Source organism: Pelodiscus sinensis, chromosome 1 (assembly GCF_052426305.1).
Source record: "Pelodiscus sinensis isolate ZL-2025 chromosome 1, ASM5242630v1, whole genome shotgun sequence".
NCBI lineage: Eukaryota > Metazoa > Chordata > Testudines > Trionychidae > Pelodiscus > Pelodiscus sinensis.
In genome coordinates this window covers 255,229,131-255,245,978 of record NC_143052.1, presented here as the reverse complement: position 1 = coordinate 255,245,978, position 16,848 = coordinate 255,229,131, and the positions used below count along the sequence as shown (strand labels likewise).

The window sequence follows — 16,848 nt, the reverse complement described above, 5'->3', positions numbered from 1 at the left end:
GGGTTGGTCCAGTAGCACCGAGGAGCGGCGGCGCTACTGGACCAACCCAGCAGCACCCCAGCTGCTCTGCCCCAGGCATCCCCAAGTCAGCCGCTGCTGAAACTGACCAGTGGCTGACTACAGGAAGCCCCTGCCCCGGGCTTCCTGGAATCAGCCACTGATCAGTTTCAGCAGCGGCTGAATCTGGATGCCAGTTCCGACTTGCATACAGATTCAACTTAAGAACAAACCTACAGTCCCTATCTTGTACGTAATCCGGGGACTGCCTGTAGTTTGCCTCTCTCTAGCAACATCAACTCTGCAGGCTTACAAAAGACCTTCCAATCTTGACCATGATAATGCATTGACTCTTGTCCCCGTGGAATATGTATTAGCAAATCTGCTATCCTGCATTATCTGAACTGGATTTCTGCTTCTTCCTTTTGATATAGCTTCATTGCATTGCATAGCATAGCTTTAAATGGTTGTGAAACGTAATTTCAGGCCCATATCATTTGCACCCCTCAAAGAATTTTGATTGGCTAAGCTTAGAGAGACTAATCTCACTACCGTAGTCTATCAACCTGAAAAATATCATGACCTAAATATTGGGTCCAATAATAAATGCTCCATTGTCCACAGGTGACAGTTGAATATAACATAATCATTGCATAGGCCAGTTTTACATGTCACAGAGCACAATAAGTTGGTATACAGATACAAAATATGATATGCAAAGTGATAGATGTAACATGTGATGTTCATCATTAGTACAAAGATGGATTCAGTATGCTGAATAACTTTTTACCTTCCATTTTACCAGGGAAGCAGATAAAAAGAGGAAAGCAGTACAAATAAGATGCACTTTATATGAGACATATAAATAAACCTGAAAGGTAATATAACAGCAATCTCAGTAGAAGGCCATATTCATATGATAACTGACCTGTATAGATGCAGTGGCAACCACTTTTCTCATAATATGGCTGCAAAGTGCTGTACATGTACTTCACTGGAATGTATTACCCATTTAAGAGAAGAAAGCATGCAGTGTAAACATAAATGTTCTCAAACCTTTTAATTAAGAAAATGAATCAAAACCAGAGAAAATGTACAGCAAATAAGATTTGCAAAGTTTGTTTTTTTTAAATGAGTGTAAGATCACTTATTTATTTTTCATCTCACTATGTTTCCATTTGCAGCCCACGTTTCCAGTAGGTCCAACAATAGGAACAAACACAGCTATAAGCTTTGCTCCTTACTTAACACCTGTAACCCCTGGAGTTGGGATAGTTCCGACTGAAATTCTACCCACGCCGCCTGTCATTGTTCCTGGAAGTCCGCCTGTGACAGTCCCTGGTTCGACTGCTACTCAGAAACTCTTGAGGACTGATAAACTGGAGGTACTACAGACACCATTGTGACTAGAAAGTAATTTTCTGCTGTTTAAGTAAGAGCATTGAAAAGCTTTGTCCTTAGACGCGCTCCCTAAAATAGCATAAATGTTAGTTATTACAAATATAGATCTCATAAATACTGTTGTAGGATTTACACTTGACCTCAATGAAAATGGTACCATTGTTTAGTGTCATTTTTATTTAATATGTTTTGATAAAATTCCAGGGAATGTGAGGATTCAACTTGATATCACATATATTATATCAAATCAATATTAAAAGTAACAAAAGACATTGAGTTTTTAAAAAACAGCTGTGTCTTTATGAATTTCTTCATCGAGAAAGTAACTGGGTCCACAAGAGCAGTTAATTGATGAATACTGAGCGTTATTTATAGCGGTTTTAGGTAGATGAACAAGAATAGATTTTTTTTTAAATGACACTGTTCTATGTAAGTTCAACTCTTTATCAAACAACACAGCAACTTAATCAAAAGCAGGCAATGTGGTTAATGGATAGGTAAAGGACTATTGTAAACACTATGGGACAAGTCTAAAACTACAGAAAAAGAGTGGAGTATGTGGGGGTTTTTTGTTTCGCTTGTCCCAGGTAAGATTGCTGTGAGCCCATCCGCTGTAATTAGTGTTGTTTTGCACATAGGTATGCAGGGAGTTCCAGCGGGGAAACTGCGCGCGGGGAGAGACTGACTGCCGCTTTGCACACCCTGCAGATAGCACAATGATTGATACAAATGACAACACTGTTACCGTTTGTATGGATTACATAAAGGGGCGTTGCATGAGGGAGAAATGCAAATATTTTCACCCTCCTGCACACTTGCAGGCCAAAATCAAAGCTGCTCAACATCAAGCCAACCAGGCTGCAGTGGCAGCGCAAGCAGCTGCTGCAGCTGCGACAGTGATGGTAAGTGCAAGAATATATGGTTGCATTTTTTCATAAAATTTTCAGTTTCTGTTTTTTCTCTCACTAGTAGCGTTATTTAAAGTAGTATTTATTTTTACACCTTCAGAAAAGCTAGGAAATCTAAAAATGATTAGTTTTTTTGAGGGGAAAAATACTTTCTCTCCCTCACCTATTTTAGCATAGTAGGTCCCTCTCTTGAGAAAGTGGAGCAGTTAGACACTTTGTAGTTGTCTTTGCTCTCTGCTCCATGATGATATGCTAAATTTGCCTTCTAATATTTCTTGATGAGAAATAAAACTGGCAGAATTTAGTGGTCATTGGGAAGTATGTACATGTGCTATATTAACTCTCTGATGGCAGGAATATAATCTGAAAAATTAGGAAACAAGGAAGAATAGTTTTGTTTCCAAGACATGGCACAGATGAGAGATCTGGTCTCTCTGCTTACTACTGTAATATCCTGTGTAGGTCATTTTAAGTTGCCACCTGACTCAGTTTCTCATTTACAAAAATGGAAATAAGCTTAATTATTAAACTTTTTTCAGACATTTAGCTTTATATCTGTAAATGGCATAATAATGCCTATAAATAAATTAACAACACTATATCTAGTAAGATCAAAGGAAAGAGGTTAAAGATTCTGATTTGTTTTGAGAAACTTTATACTCCTACTGAAACATATTTAGAAATGCCTTTCCCTCTGTGTCCTTTTGCATCATGACTGATACTATTACTAGCAACAATTCCACATCAGTATTGAGAAAATTGAACAAATAAAGCATGCAGGGTCTTTTTGGGGACAGCGGTGCAATCAGCTCATAGATCAAAGCAGCCTTGTTCTAATTCCTAGCACTGAAAGAATAATTATACAGATGTGATAGTTGTAGATAGTGCATACAATAGATGTAGACAATACAGTTACTCTCATGTTAAGAAGCCTACCAAAAACACAATACAGTACAGTATATAACTATCATGGGGTATTGTATTTAGCAAATAGATAGAGACCAGACATTTAGGGGACAAAATGTGAATTTCTTTTAAATGAGACTACTGTAAAAGAATTTAAGGAAAAGAACAAAGGAGAACTTTTCATAATTCAGGATTTTCTCCTACAGTATTTCCAGTCTCTATCTAAAATATTGGAATTTTAGCTAAAACCTTCCCTGTGCTCACAGAAGTCTGAAAATAAAAAAGGATGAATATCTGAGTTTTATGCTTTAATAATTAGAGCAGGGAAAGGGACTGATTTTGGGGGAGAAGAGGAGAATCTGGAATGACCAGCAAACCAAAAAATCAGAAAAAAATGCTAGATTGTGTTTGAAAATTCAGTTCCCTTCTCTGAATCTGGGACAGAGAAAATATGCATCTACATCTTCCGTCTTCCAAGTAAACACATTAATCACTAGGCTAGTCAAATTCACTAGCTCACTTTGTTCCACTGCAAATTTAAGTGTTTATGCAGAATGAAACAGCTTCAACAGGAGAAATAGAGAGGAACCCCTCCACACTAGTCTGTAGCCTAGTTGTTAAGGAACTTATTTGGCAAGGAAGAAGACTTGTGGAGAAGTCACTGCTCCAGAATGTTTCAGAGGGGTAGCTGAGTTAGTCTGCAGAGGATAAACTTAAAAAAACCACAAATAGTCTGGTAGCACTTTAAAGACTAACAAAACATATAGATAGTATCATGAGCTTTTGTGGGCACAGCCTAAGAAGTGGGCTCTTCCCACGAAAGCTCATGATACTATCTACATGCACCAGAATGGTGTTTGAAATGTTGGTCTCTCACTTCCTTTTCAACTTCTCTAAATATTGGACTGAAGCTTGTGAGTGACACAAGGATAAACATATGCTTTGTTTCTAAAGCTGGCCATGAAAACTTTTTTCCAGCCAAAATTGAACCAAATCAAAGTCATGAATAGTTTCAGGTTGACTCAGATTGCACTTTTTGGAGAATAAACTAAAATAAATTGCATCCAGATCCATTAATAGTCTTTCAATCATGCAGAATTCATTACAGTTCTAGAAGATATTAAAACATAAGCAACGTTTTTTTTTCTGAGCCGAACTAGTTCTAAAGATGTATCTCCTTTTATTGAATAAACTCCATTGAAGATTCAGACCAAGAGTCTTTTGAAACAGTTTGAATTACTAGCATTCTACCACAACAGGAGAAGGCTAAAAGGCATATGATGGTATATTATTCCTGTGGGAAATTATATAGATGGCCTTTAATTGAATTTTTAAACTTTCCAAAGTTACAGTGCAGATGACAGAAGCTTTTTTACATCCAAATTACTTTTTATTTAATACAAATCTGGAACAAAGGGAAACCATGGACCAAAATAAATAAATGAGATCAATTCTTCATTGGGATAAATGGGGAGAGAGTATGGAGGGGGGCAGTGATTGCTAATACAGTATATTATACAGGAGAGGGGACCCCACAATGGTCAAGAATAATGGTAAAAATGCTGCTTGACCTAAGCAAACAAACGAAACCTCTGGTGAATCTCCTTTGGAATAAACAATCAGAGATCCTTAACCAACAGTTCCAACTTCAGTACGGGTCCTGAGCTGAAATTATGGTCTCTCAGCAGTCCGACCCTGATACACTGTACTTGGTAGGCAGGGATGTGGATCAGGAGGCTTGTGTATGTAAAACCTAGATTATGCAGGGATTTATAGACTAATTCTCAGAAAAAGGGTTAATTTACATGCTTCATAAATGTTTGAACAGTACATATTTTTGCTGTAGAACACGTTAACAGTCATCTTCACTGGTGCTGGAACTCTTTTACTTTTATAAAAGCACTGACTCATCTGTCTTTGGTTATGAATTTTGCTTATTCTAAAACAGCCTAAGATACTAGGTAATCAACACAGGATATAATTCCCCCAGCAGTTAGTCAAAAAATCCAAAATCAAGCGTTTCATGACTCTATTCGGTGGGTCACTGATGGAATGAGGAACGCTTTCTTTTCTATGTAAGCGATTGCCATACTTACTAAGGAAAGTTGGATGATAGCAAAGGGGAGGGAAGGTAATAATATTTTTAACTCCCTCAAAAACCAAAATACCACAAGAATGAGTAAACAAAGAAGTCTTGGGTAAACTGTGTGCCTGAAGAAGAGGAGTGAGAGTCTGGCTCCCACTATGGTAACTTTATGCTGCTGTAACCGCCACATACAGGAGCTGCTAAAGTCCCACAGCCAGCCCAAGGAGAATTCCCCTGGTCCAGGCCCCTGCATGGGACAGCTATCTCTAGACCTGTGTAGGCCCTTTTATGAGCCCCAAATCTCTAGACCTGTGTAGGCCCTTTTATGAGCCCCAAGACAGAAAGCATGTCTGGGACAAGAAGGAAGTCCCAGGAGCATACACTACTGCAAAGATTCTTTAAAGGTAGCTTTAGAGCTGCCATAAAATAGAGCTAAGGTGAGTTAGTCACCTTTTTCCCCCTCTCCCTCAGGCTGCTTCTTCAATGCTGTGCCTCCAGGAAAGAATCCCAGACAGATTAACAGGGTCAGTGAATTGTAGAGTTCAAGATACCTCAGGGTACAAGCGTATCTCTTGCCCCTGACATTTAAACCTAGTAACTTTTTTTTTTCAAATGCCTTAGCTGATTTCAGCTTTTAAGGTAAAAGCAAAGCAATGAGCTGTCTATGAAATAGCCAGACCCCAATCCTTTTATAGCTAAAAACAAGTATTTTGGTGGTATTGTGCTTTGTGGAATCAATTTGAAGACAGTGTGATATATTAATGTAATCATTACATTATTTATGGAGCACTAAAAGAGTGTTCAGGATAATAATAAACATGAAAGAAGACACTAAGGAACATAAAAGCTAAGTTAAATTAAATAGTCACCATACCTTAAACACACCTCATAATAGTATACATATACAAAGTATATAGAACCTTTATGCAGTTAGTTAATTATATTTTCATTTTTCTTTTTCCCTCTTCTCTTTCTGTTGCTCTCCAGTGGTTGATTATCACAGAAAGGCCTAATAGAAGAAATATATTTTATAGAGGGGGTTGGGTGATTAGAGAGAGGTTCCTTGGCGAACAAGGAACATCTGAGAAAACATTTGTTTAAAAATGTAGAGCTTTTTCTCAGTATAATATGATAAGTTAAAAAGGATAATCCAAGTTAGTGTTCTAGCTATAAAAAAATTAAACTAATCAATTGATTAGACATAATATTAATTTATTATATTAGAAATTGTTTTTATTTTGACTCCTAAAAATTCTATTGAAATGTACATTTTATTAACTAAGGCCCTGATCCTGCACACATACACGTGAGTAGTCCCTTTAAAGCATTAAAACTATCATTAATGCTTTATATTTTAAATGTTAGTGTTGAAAATGTATTGTATGCTTCTTAACTTGACATAACTAACATAATTATCAGAAATTATTGTAAGAAAATCCTGAAAACCTGTGTGTTTCTGTGAAGTGTTATATTATGCTTAGATGTCTGCAAGCTGCTGTTTTAATTAACTTTCCTAAATTTCAAACATCTATATTTTACTCTCTTATATGCTTTTAACTAAGGTATAGTAGATGCATTTTTGCTTCAGTACTAATTCAAGGTGTAATATTCATTTCTTTAGAAAACATTTTTGTTGTTGTGCATGCCTAGTGTTTTGTATGTTGTATACTGCATTCAGAATATTTTTTTCCTTCTCACCTATCCACAATGCAATGCCGTTCCCATGATGCACCTCTGCTTGCTGTTTACCTGTATGTTAATTCGCTTGAATCCCATTGGCCCACTGCCATCATGTGCTCGCTGCCTGTTATTAAAAGACTCAGTCGACTGCCAAAGCAATGAAGCGACCTCTCGAAGCAACTGTAGACCTGGTACTTTGACCTTTCACCTTTTGCTTTGCATGTAGCTTTTCAGAGAAGCAACTAATGAAATTTTTATTGCTTTTTTTAACATCAACTGAAAACTGTCATATACTATTAATTTACAGAAAAATCAGTATTATATTTATCCATCTCATTCTCATATGCAATAAATGCAAACAATTTAGTTTTTTTCCTAACATAATTTCATTTTAAAATACCTTTTCATACAAGTTAAAATTAGATATGACTGCTTTTGTAATTGAAAATATTATAATCCTTCATTGTAGTTAATAATAGGAAAAATATTTAACTAAGAAAGAATACTTGGTAATGAAACACAAGTGGTTTTTTCTTCCTAGAATATTTTAAGCCCAAATTTAAAGGAAATACCACTTTTGTTGCTTTAAAGGCATTCCTTTTCAGTAGTTGTGGTGCTACAGTTTTATGTTAATAGTGCCATGCTTTTGCGATCAACAACAAAATTTCACTCATTTTACATTGCTATAATTTGAGTTAAGGTGCATGGCAAAGCATCTTTAACTGCTTTTTTAAAAACTATATTACAAGATTTTATTTATGTGTGTGTGTGTATATATATATATATTAGAAAAGATGTATATATTTTGAAAAAATCTGTAAATGTAATTAAACTCTCTCTTTTTTACAGGCCTTTCCTCCTGGTGTTCTTCACCCATTACCAAAGAGACAAGCACTTGAAAAAAGTAATGGTGCCAGTGCCATTTTTAATCCCAGTGTCTTGCACTATCAACAGGCTCTTGCCAATGCACAGTTGCAACAACATGCAGCATTTATCCCAACAGGTATGTTGTATTTGCACTAAACAGAATTATAATTAAGCATTCGCCCCATAAGACAGTGCCTAGTGCATTGAATATATTTAACCCATTTCCTACAGATTTCAGACAGGTATGCACAAGTATTTTACTACATTATTTTAATTCCTTCAGTGGGATGATAGGATTTAGGAGGTAAGTTGACTTGTAATTATGTAACTTTTAGTATGTTCTGTTATAGCCGTTATTTTGCATATGTTGGAGTACTTTATATCTATATGTAATGGGTTGTATGTTGGGTCCATCTACCAGAGCTGTGATTGGTGGAGAGGTGGAATGTCATTTACTTGATGAAGAAGGCATAATGCTTTTGAATTCTAGGGGAAGTGTGAAAAGTGTTTGTAATGCCTGTCTCTGTTCCTCGGGTGTATTTTGTACTACTGTTCTGCAATGATAGACATGCTTGTGCTACATGTTGCCCTTTGGCTTCTAGAACTGCAGCACTAACAACAAAATTTTAGTTAATTCCTACACAGATGCACAATGAGGATAAAATACTCCCCACGTCTGCACATAACTTTTTTATGTGGAAAATGTGTTTCGTTGTCTTCATAATGGAATATTTTATAATCCAAAACTCTCCCCAGAATTTACAATTATTAACTGGTGTTTTGGTTTTTAATATAAGTGATTTAATTATGGTGGAATTTTAGTAAAATTAATATTACATTGGAGTTCAGAGCGGTAGAAAACTATATCTGGAAAAATCCATTACCCCATCAGGATTAACATCCTGAGCTCACACATGCAGTGTGACGACTTTCTTTTAACACTGTGAAAGAATGTTGAATATTCTACTTAAATGTGTGATTTAAGAATGAAGTGAACAGTTGCAATAAAATCCTCTGTGTTAGTCAAAAAGAGCTATTGAAAGAGTTTCTTAAAGAGTGCAGTGTCAGTATTAATATATATAGTAACCATGAATTTTTAGGCTGTTTTAAAACACTTTTCTGAAGTAATTTTTTTTGTTTTTAATATATTTACTTATCTTCTGTCATATTCTTTAACCGTCCAATAACATTAACAATTAAATAAGTGAAAGAATTCAAGATGCTGCCATTTCTTATTATATACTTTTACAAGAATCTTTTTAAAAAACCAAAAATCACACGGACTTAATGGAAGTTTGCCTGAAAAAGAAGCATGTTAAAACTTAGTTAAGATCTTAGAATTTGGCCCTATATTTGTAAAAATATGTTCTAATGATTTATTTTTTGCACTGGTTTTACATATGGACTCACTTTAATTTTAATTTCCAGTGAGATCCCATGACCATTTTGTAACTTGCTACTAAAATGGAAATGTGCATCTGTGGGAAGGTTTGAAGGAATTTGAGAAATGGGTGGAAGCACATCTGATGCTTACAAATGTTGAAGAGTCCCCTGCAAATGTACTTCACATCACAGGCATAAAACCTTGGGGTGCAATGTGCATTGTTCCTCCTCTTAGGGACTGCCTTTCAGAGCTTATCAGCATAGTATATAATTACTGTAAAAATACATTAAAATAAACCTGAAAAATAAGCTAGTTTGAAAATATTTCAGTTAGACAGCATTCAGATATTTTCCAAACTTAGAATGCTTGTACTTTGTTCCATGTGCCGTTTCTCTTCAATTCACATTTTTGGTTCTCTTCAATTCACGTTTTTGGTTAACACTGGACTCATTATAACCACCAGTACAAATTAGCTCAGAATTGAGAGAGAGTTTGTTTATTATAAATTCAAGATGTAAAAGGATGTGGGCCTTCTTGCCAGACTCTTGCAAGGCTAGATTGTCATCCAGTCCTAGCACTGGTGCACAACAAAGGGAAGAGGTACAAAAAGCTCCTCATCTCCAGGAGATCCAGCACATGAGCCAGGGCAGAATGGAAGACATTCCTCGTAGTGAGCCTGAGAAATCGTCAGGTCTGGTATCCTTAGTGTCTGTAAAGAAGGGTGCAGGATGGAGATGTAAGAGATGGCACACACCCTTCCCATTGGCCAGTATAATGAGCCTTTCATTAGAAAACAGTGCATGTTGCTTCTATAGTAGTTGCACTTCTCAGGGAGTGTGGGAGGAACTATGTCTTCTGGAACTTGGCTTCAAATACATCCACTCCTTCCCACTATGGGATTGTAGCTGTAAATAAAGCACACCCTATGAAGAACTGTTCATGAAATCAATCCTTTGGTTTAAATTGGTAAATCAGTATTTCCTGGTATCAATTTTAAATATGTCCGACGTGTTCAGTAGAACTGTTACAGCTAGAGCAAGGGTTTGTTTATGAAGTATATGGAAAACTGATAAGTTGTTTTATGTAATTTTCTGACTTTTCTAACCACTGACTCACTAATTAAAGGTTTGGGGCTTGATAGCACTGCTTATCTTCGGATTTTTTTTCCCCCACTGTCATTCTCTTTTAATACAAAGCACACACTAAGTCAGTATGACTGCTTCATCTGCACGTTTTATTGTTTGGTGAATGATTATTCATGATCAGAAAAGCAAGAGGGCAGTGTTTTTCTTCAAATGCTGTTTGTTAGAACTTTTAAGACCAGTGCAAGAGGGGAAAGTGTGTGGGGATTATTCTTCATGATAAGGTCATTCATAGTTACTTTACGCTTTTAACAGCAAACAGCAAAATACCTAAAAGGTTGTTAACATCACTAAACAGGAGTTCTGCAAACTTAATCTATTTTGTGTGCTGAATGTGCAGCATTGTGTACATGCCCCTTTGTTCCTCTTCCTCTCTGCCTTCCACTTTCTCCCCATCATACATTGTATTCACCATCCTAAAAAGCCATATCCTTGTTCATTTACTTTAGCAGAAAGGATAATGGTTGAATGAGTACAAAAACTGAACTTAGCCGTATAGAGGCCTTCCTCCACCCTGCATAATTCTGAGGCACATTGGAAAGACATTTTGTGGACACTTGTACAGTCACTAGCCATGCTGAAGTGGTTCCATTTCCAGGGCTACCATTTTAGCATTTTTGTAGATAAAATTCACATTAGTAAATTGTCATTAAAAAGTGTATGTTAAATAGATTTAGCAAAATATCCTCCGAATAATAAGAGAATTTCTATTTAATTAAATGCTTTTCTCTGCTGTGTATGAGCAAAATTAATAAATATGAATCTGTGTAGTTAACATAATACTGTCTGAATTGTTCAGTGGATTTAAGCAGCCCATAGATAATCCAATATTCAATCAAGATTTCTTTTAAAATATGTTATTTAAAAAATAATAAATGAAAGATATTTATGAAATCTGGTCCATCTTAAGTACACATACAGCTGTACAAAATATGTTTTGGTGTAATGTAATACTATTTTAATATCAAATTATTTAAAGTCACTCTTGTAACACAAAAACTATGAATGACCTTAAGATTGTGTTCAGCTAACTTTTACTTACCCTTGGTTATGCTTGAATCTCATTTTGAATGTTAACTCTAAACAGCTAACCTGTTTCTTCCCTTTATTCACTTTTTCCACCTATCATTGCATGACATGCAGGGTCAGTTTTGTGCATGACACCCGCTACCAGTATTGGTAGGTTTCAAATTTCTTTATTGATCTTTTATATTGTATACTATACCGTCAATTGTTTGGAAGATATTAAACATGACTCGATTACTAGATGTAATGGTTCATTTGGCTTTTTGATTGATTTTGTAGGAGCTTAGATTTATTTGTAGATTAAAATTCAGTTTAGATATGACATCACCTGCTATAACAACCACACTGCAAATGCATAAAATCATGGATTCCAATCTGCTTTTCAGTTTCCAAAATTGTGTTTCTATCAATATATTTTATATTTTCTAATATTTTTAAATCATAAAATATTGGTAAAACAGGCTAATTCCATCAGTGTTTTGAAGTTTCATAGTCGTGTGCCTATTTCTCCTTTTTGCTGTGTGTTAGAAAGTTTTATCAGAGTTTCCCAGAAGCATGTATTTTAATACTTGTAACTGAAAGTACTTGAGACCTAAAGTCTGAATCACATTCCTTTTTAATTAAATTAAATCCACTTTAAAATTTGCAGCATTTGAATGCACATCTTTTATGGTTGCGAATTTAGCAACAGACACTTACTCCTGTGAGTACAGGCAGTCCCCGGGTTACGTACAAGATAGGGACTGTAGGTTTGTTCTTAAGTTGAATTTGTATGTAAGTCGGAACGGGTACATATTGTAGGGGAAACTCTAGCCAACCATTTCTCCAGAGCTTTATTCTCCCACACCTCACTTCCCTCAGTCCTTTATTCTCAAGCTGAGGTGTCTGCTGAGAAAAGCCGCTCCGCGTCTCCCTGGTCTGCTGGGGGAGGCGCTAGCTTTGCGTCTCCCTGGTCTGCTGGGGGGAAGCAGCTAGTGCGGGGTTGCCTCACCCCGTTTGTAAGTAGGGATCCGATGTAAGTCGGATCCATGTAACCCGGGGACTGCCTGTAATTGATTTATTTTAATGGGGCTACTTACTTGACTTTCAGCAAATCACGTGAGTGAATTTTGCACATGCTCATAAATTCATCCGTATATTAAAACTGAACAAAAATAAATGTTCACAATCTAATTTGCTCTTTTAGATCAAACAAATTAGTATTTTTATCAGGAAAATAATTATAACACTGATGATATTCTCCTCAAAGCAGATGGTAATTTATCTCAAATAAAATGTAACGGTTGTACAGAGCTGGTAGCACATAAGTCCAGAAACCAAAATATAAAATTATGTATGTTTAAAGCAAGATTGCAAATATACCTTTAACCTCTAATACTGGTAAATGAAAATAAATTATGTTTAATATATATCAAAATAATAGTTTCTTTCCTTTCCAATACTAAAAATGAAAGATTTTCCTTTAAGAATAGATTGTTAATATATTTTAGTTACTTAAAAACTGATTTTACAATTCTCCCTTGAAGTGATAAGCTATTTTAAAAGTAAATGCCCAATTTAAAATAATTTGCCAAATTCTTAAATATAATGTCAGCAATTACAAGTTATTTTGCTTTTTCTGGGAATCACTGATTATGTTGACAAACTTCCTTTAATTGTACTTGTAATAAGCTTTTTTCCCTTTTTTTATTTCTCTGCCACGCTTTCTTGCTTTGCATTGTGATTGCATGCCATCTGCTGGTTTAACCCATGATGGCTTGCTGCTCTGATATTCACCATGCCAAAATACCACTTCTATTACCATAATGCTACACCCTCCTGTTCATTGCTTCCATGGTTCCCCTCCTGAAAGTACCCATGATGCACAGCGCTACGTCCGCCACTGTCTCTGCAGCAGCAACTCCTGCAACAAGTGTCCCCTTCGCCGCAACAGCCACAGCCAATCAGGTTTGCTCCTTTTAAAGCTTTCTTTCACAAATCCCAAACTCTAAATGAGTGCTGATATTTTTTTAAAAAAAAAATTCTCATGGAGAATTTTTTTTCATGTTTACCCATCAAATTTTATTTTTAAATGGTTTATAGCAAGTGTTTATGGACAGGTTGCACTTATTTAGAGTTAACATTTATTGCAAATAATGATGTAGCTATGTTTTGTGTTGCAGTGTTTGTTTCTTGTATCTAATATTGTGTAATTAACCTGGCTGAGAGAATAATTTTAGTAGTTTTCTTGTTAAGATTTACAACTAACTTTGGATGCCAAAAGGAAAACCATATTACAGCAGTGTTAAAATGTTCATGTTTGTTAATATCATTTTCTCCATACAGTGTGTTTAAATGATTAGCTCTTTGTGGTTGTGAAAGCTAATGAAAACCACAAGTGGGCAAAGTCAGCTGAAGAGACATTGATGAAAGTAAAAAGTAAACATTTTCTAGAAAATGCCAGTAACATAAGAAATAACTCTCATTTGCATTCTGTATATTTACATAGGAAGTTGGACTTCTCTGTCCACTCTAGATTTAAAGGGACACTGTGCCAACTTGAAAATTACATTGCCTTCTGAAAATATTATATCTACTGTTGGTACAAGTATCCCCTAACATGAAAGAGATCAGCGGAAGTACTATTTTTCTTTTTTTTTCGGTTTGCTTATGTAACCTACTGGTCACTTTGTATTACCTTTCTCCTCTGTTCCCAATCTCCTAAGGATATGAGTCTGTTGCAATTTTTCATATAAAACCTGGGCTCTGTAGAGATTCTCACTTTTGCTTTTTGGAGGTCCCCAGTTCAGTCCTTTGTGTGCCAGTTATCACACCACTTTGTGTTTGGTCACTTTTGCTATTTTATTTCTATCCGGTGCATCACTGTCATGCACGGCTCAGGAGGAACTTATATGTGAACTCTTTCCCCGGTGTGCAAAAGGGTGTTTACGAGCAACAGCAGCAGTAAGATGGAACTGAAGAGCTGGTAGGCAGATTTACTCACAAAGAGAAGGGGAAGAACCTATGGCCTTCAGCACACTTGCTTCCAGCCCCCTTTCAGACCTAACAGAGGAGCAGCAACACATGCAAAGAATTTTTTTAAGGATTTTTTAAAAATATTAAAAATATTTAAAGATGTTCTACCAGAAAACTGGATTTTCAAAACTGATTCAATTTCAAAACAAATCAAGTTTGGTAACACCCCTTGAAGCAATAGAAAAGTCAGCATTACTGCTTACTTATAATATTCTAGGGAAAAAATACTACCTCTGAAATACAGTGCTTTCTTCAAGAAATACTAACAAACATATACCTTGGTTTTAGGAGGGTTTACATTTTTCAGTGTGATAGTGTATGCATGGCTTTATCATTTTTTTTCTACACGCTATTCTTTTGTTCTTCCCTTTCTGATAGCTAATTCATTTTAATAAGGGGAAATGTTGAAGGATATTTGAGAATAGAATACAAATGTTACAAGTAACTGGAGTACTTAAAATTTAGCTATTTTCTATTCTTCTCATTTTTGTATCAAAGGTATGGTAAGGTAATGAATAATACTATAGTACTTCCCTAAAGAGTAGGATGATGATCCCGTAGATTTGCTGAATTTCAGATTCTCAGGATATGTAGTTAATAATGCAGATAACAGTCTTCACAACAGTAATTGGTTTCAAAAGTGCTTAATGAACTCTTGGGAAATGTTGAGGTCAAAAACAGGAGTCACAAACAAGTGGAAATACAGACGACAAGGGAATTAAATTACGTAGAAAAAGGGTATGTCTACACTGCAGTTGGAATCTGGCTTCCTGCTCTCGGTAGATGGACACATGTAGCTCTGTGTGACTTAGCTTAGTAAAAACAGAAGTGTAGCTGGGGTAGCATTAGGATGGCTGGGGCAGGCTGCCTGAGTATGTGCTCAGAGGAACCGGGCTGTATTCAGATGACTAACCAAAGCTGCTGCCTATGCTATCCCAGTTACGCTGCACTTTTTAATGTGTAGGACAAGCAGAGCTAGCATGTCTGCCTGCCTGCTCTGGGAAGGATGCTCTGAGCTGCAAAGTAGACTCAGCCAAAGATTCCAGTCAGTAGTAATATTTTCCACATGGATTTCTGTAGAGGCTTCTTCCACCTGAGACAGAGCTATCATATCTCTGCTCTTTTTTCCCACCAGCCAAACAGCAGGTATTTGTCTCCCTGCAAGAGGATACCCTAGTTCCCCCTGGATTAGACAACGTTAGTTTTCTTTTCCACTTATATTGGAAGACAGGAACACTTAAATTTGATTAATCTTTAGTTAACCAATAAAATCAATAGGAACTGCTAGGCGTTTCTTCCTCTTGATTATCAGTGGAGCCATTGTTTTCCCCAGTAAGCTTTTTGCTTCCTCCTTAGCATTAGTCGTTGGAAAGCTGTTGTAACAGATTGCTAGCTATAAGTACTTTAACCCAGATGTAGTGAGATGCCAGACTTGATTCTGAAGAGGAAGTCATAGCAGTCCTTAATCATCTGGGTTAATATTTTGAACTCTTAGAAAAACTGTGCTGACCTGCTCTGAACTGAGTATGGCAATCCAGGAATACTGGATTGCTACAGCCACTGAGTATCAGCTGACGGTTTTTTGAAAATCCTGAGTCAGGCACAGAAATTGAATTACCATGTGCTGATGGTTCATATTTTGTGCCAACATACTGAATGAAAATCCTGCATGAATCCTGTCTACTGTCCAATTGGGTGCTTTTGAAAATAACATGAGTAAATGGGACCCAAAACATAGATTACACAAACCCTTCTGTGCTATTCACCATACACAGTCATTCAACCTGTGCACTAAAACAGGCCTGTGGAGAAAATAGTATGTGATCACATAATTGCAGGCAGGGAGTCTGGCCCCCTGACTGGAACCAGTGTTCTAAGGGCTTCTCTGCTCCCTGATGGAGGACTCCCTGGGCTGGCTCCGGAATGGAGGGTAGCTGGTTACTTTGTTTTCCTTTGGGGAAAATTGAATGAAAATGTTCAGAATTTTAAAACATTTTGGGGATTTCCATGGGAAATTTCTCAGTTTTGTTCAGACTTAGAAGGGAACATAAGAATGTCCATACTAGGTCAGACCATGGGTCCATCCAGCACAGTAGCCTGTCTGCTGACAGAGGCCAATGCCGGCTATCCCAGAGGGAGTGAATCAAAAAGGTAACGATCAAGCAATCTCCCTCCTGCCATCCATCTCTACCCTCTGACAAACAGAGGCGAGGGACACCATTCCTTACCCATACTGACTAATAGCCATTAATGGACTTAACCTCCATGAATTTATCTAGTTTTCTTTTAAACCTTGTTATAGTCCTAGCCTTCACAACCTCCTCAGGCAAGGAGTTCCACAGATTGACTATGTGCTGGGTGAAGAAGAACTTCCTTCTGATTGTTTTAAACCTGCTGCCCATTAGTTTCATTTGGTGGCCCCTAGTTCTTATATTA

The 16,848-nt window shown here is 36.5% G+C and overlaps 1 protein-coding gene across 13 annotated transcripts in view; it reads left to right on the top strand.

The window, feature by feature from the left end:
• Nucleotides 1–16,848, top strand: part of MBNL2 (muscleblind like splicing regulator 2) — a 153,572-nt gene that overhangs the window by 114,574 nt on the left and 22,150 nt on the right. For 3 of the 13 annotated variants that reach the window (XM_089775423.1, XM_089775425.1, XM_089775424.1), the window contains 5 exons: nucleotides 1,182–1,382; nucleotides 2,037–2,300; nucleotides 7,116–7,169; nucleotides 7,828–7,981; nucleotides 11,515–13,243. In XM_089775423.1, coding sequence (XP_089631549.1) covers nucleotides 1,182–1,382; nucleotides 2,037–2,300; nucleotides 7,116–7,169; nucleotides 7,828–7,981; nucleotides 11,515–11,684 — 843 coding nt within the window. In that variant the 3' untranslated portion in view covers nucleotides 11,685–13,243. The other 10 variants (XM_075918784.2, XM_075918792.2, XM_075918789.2 and 7 more) reach the window with 10 other exon arrangements.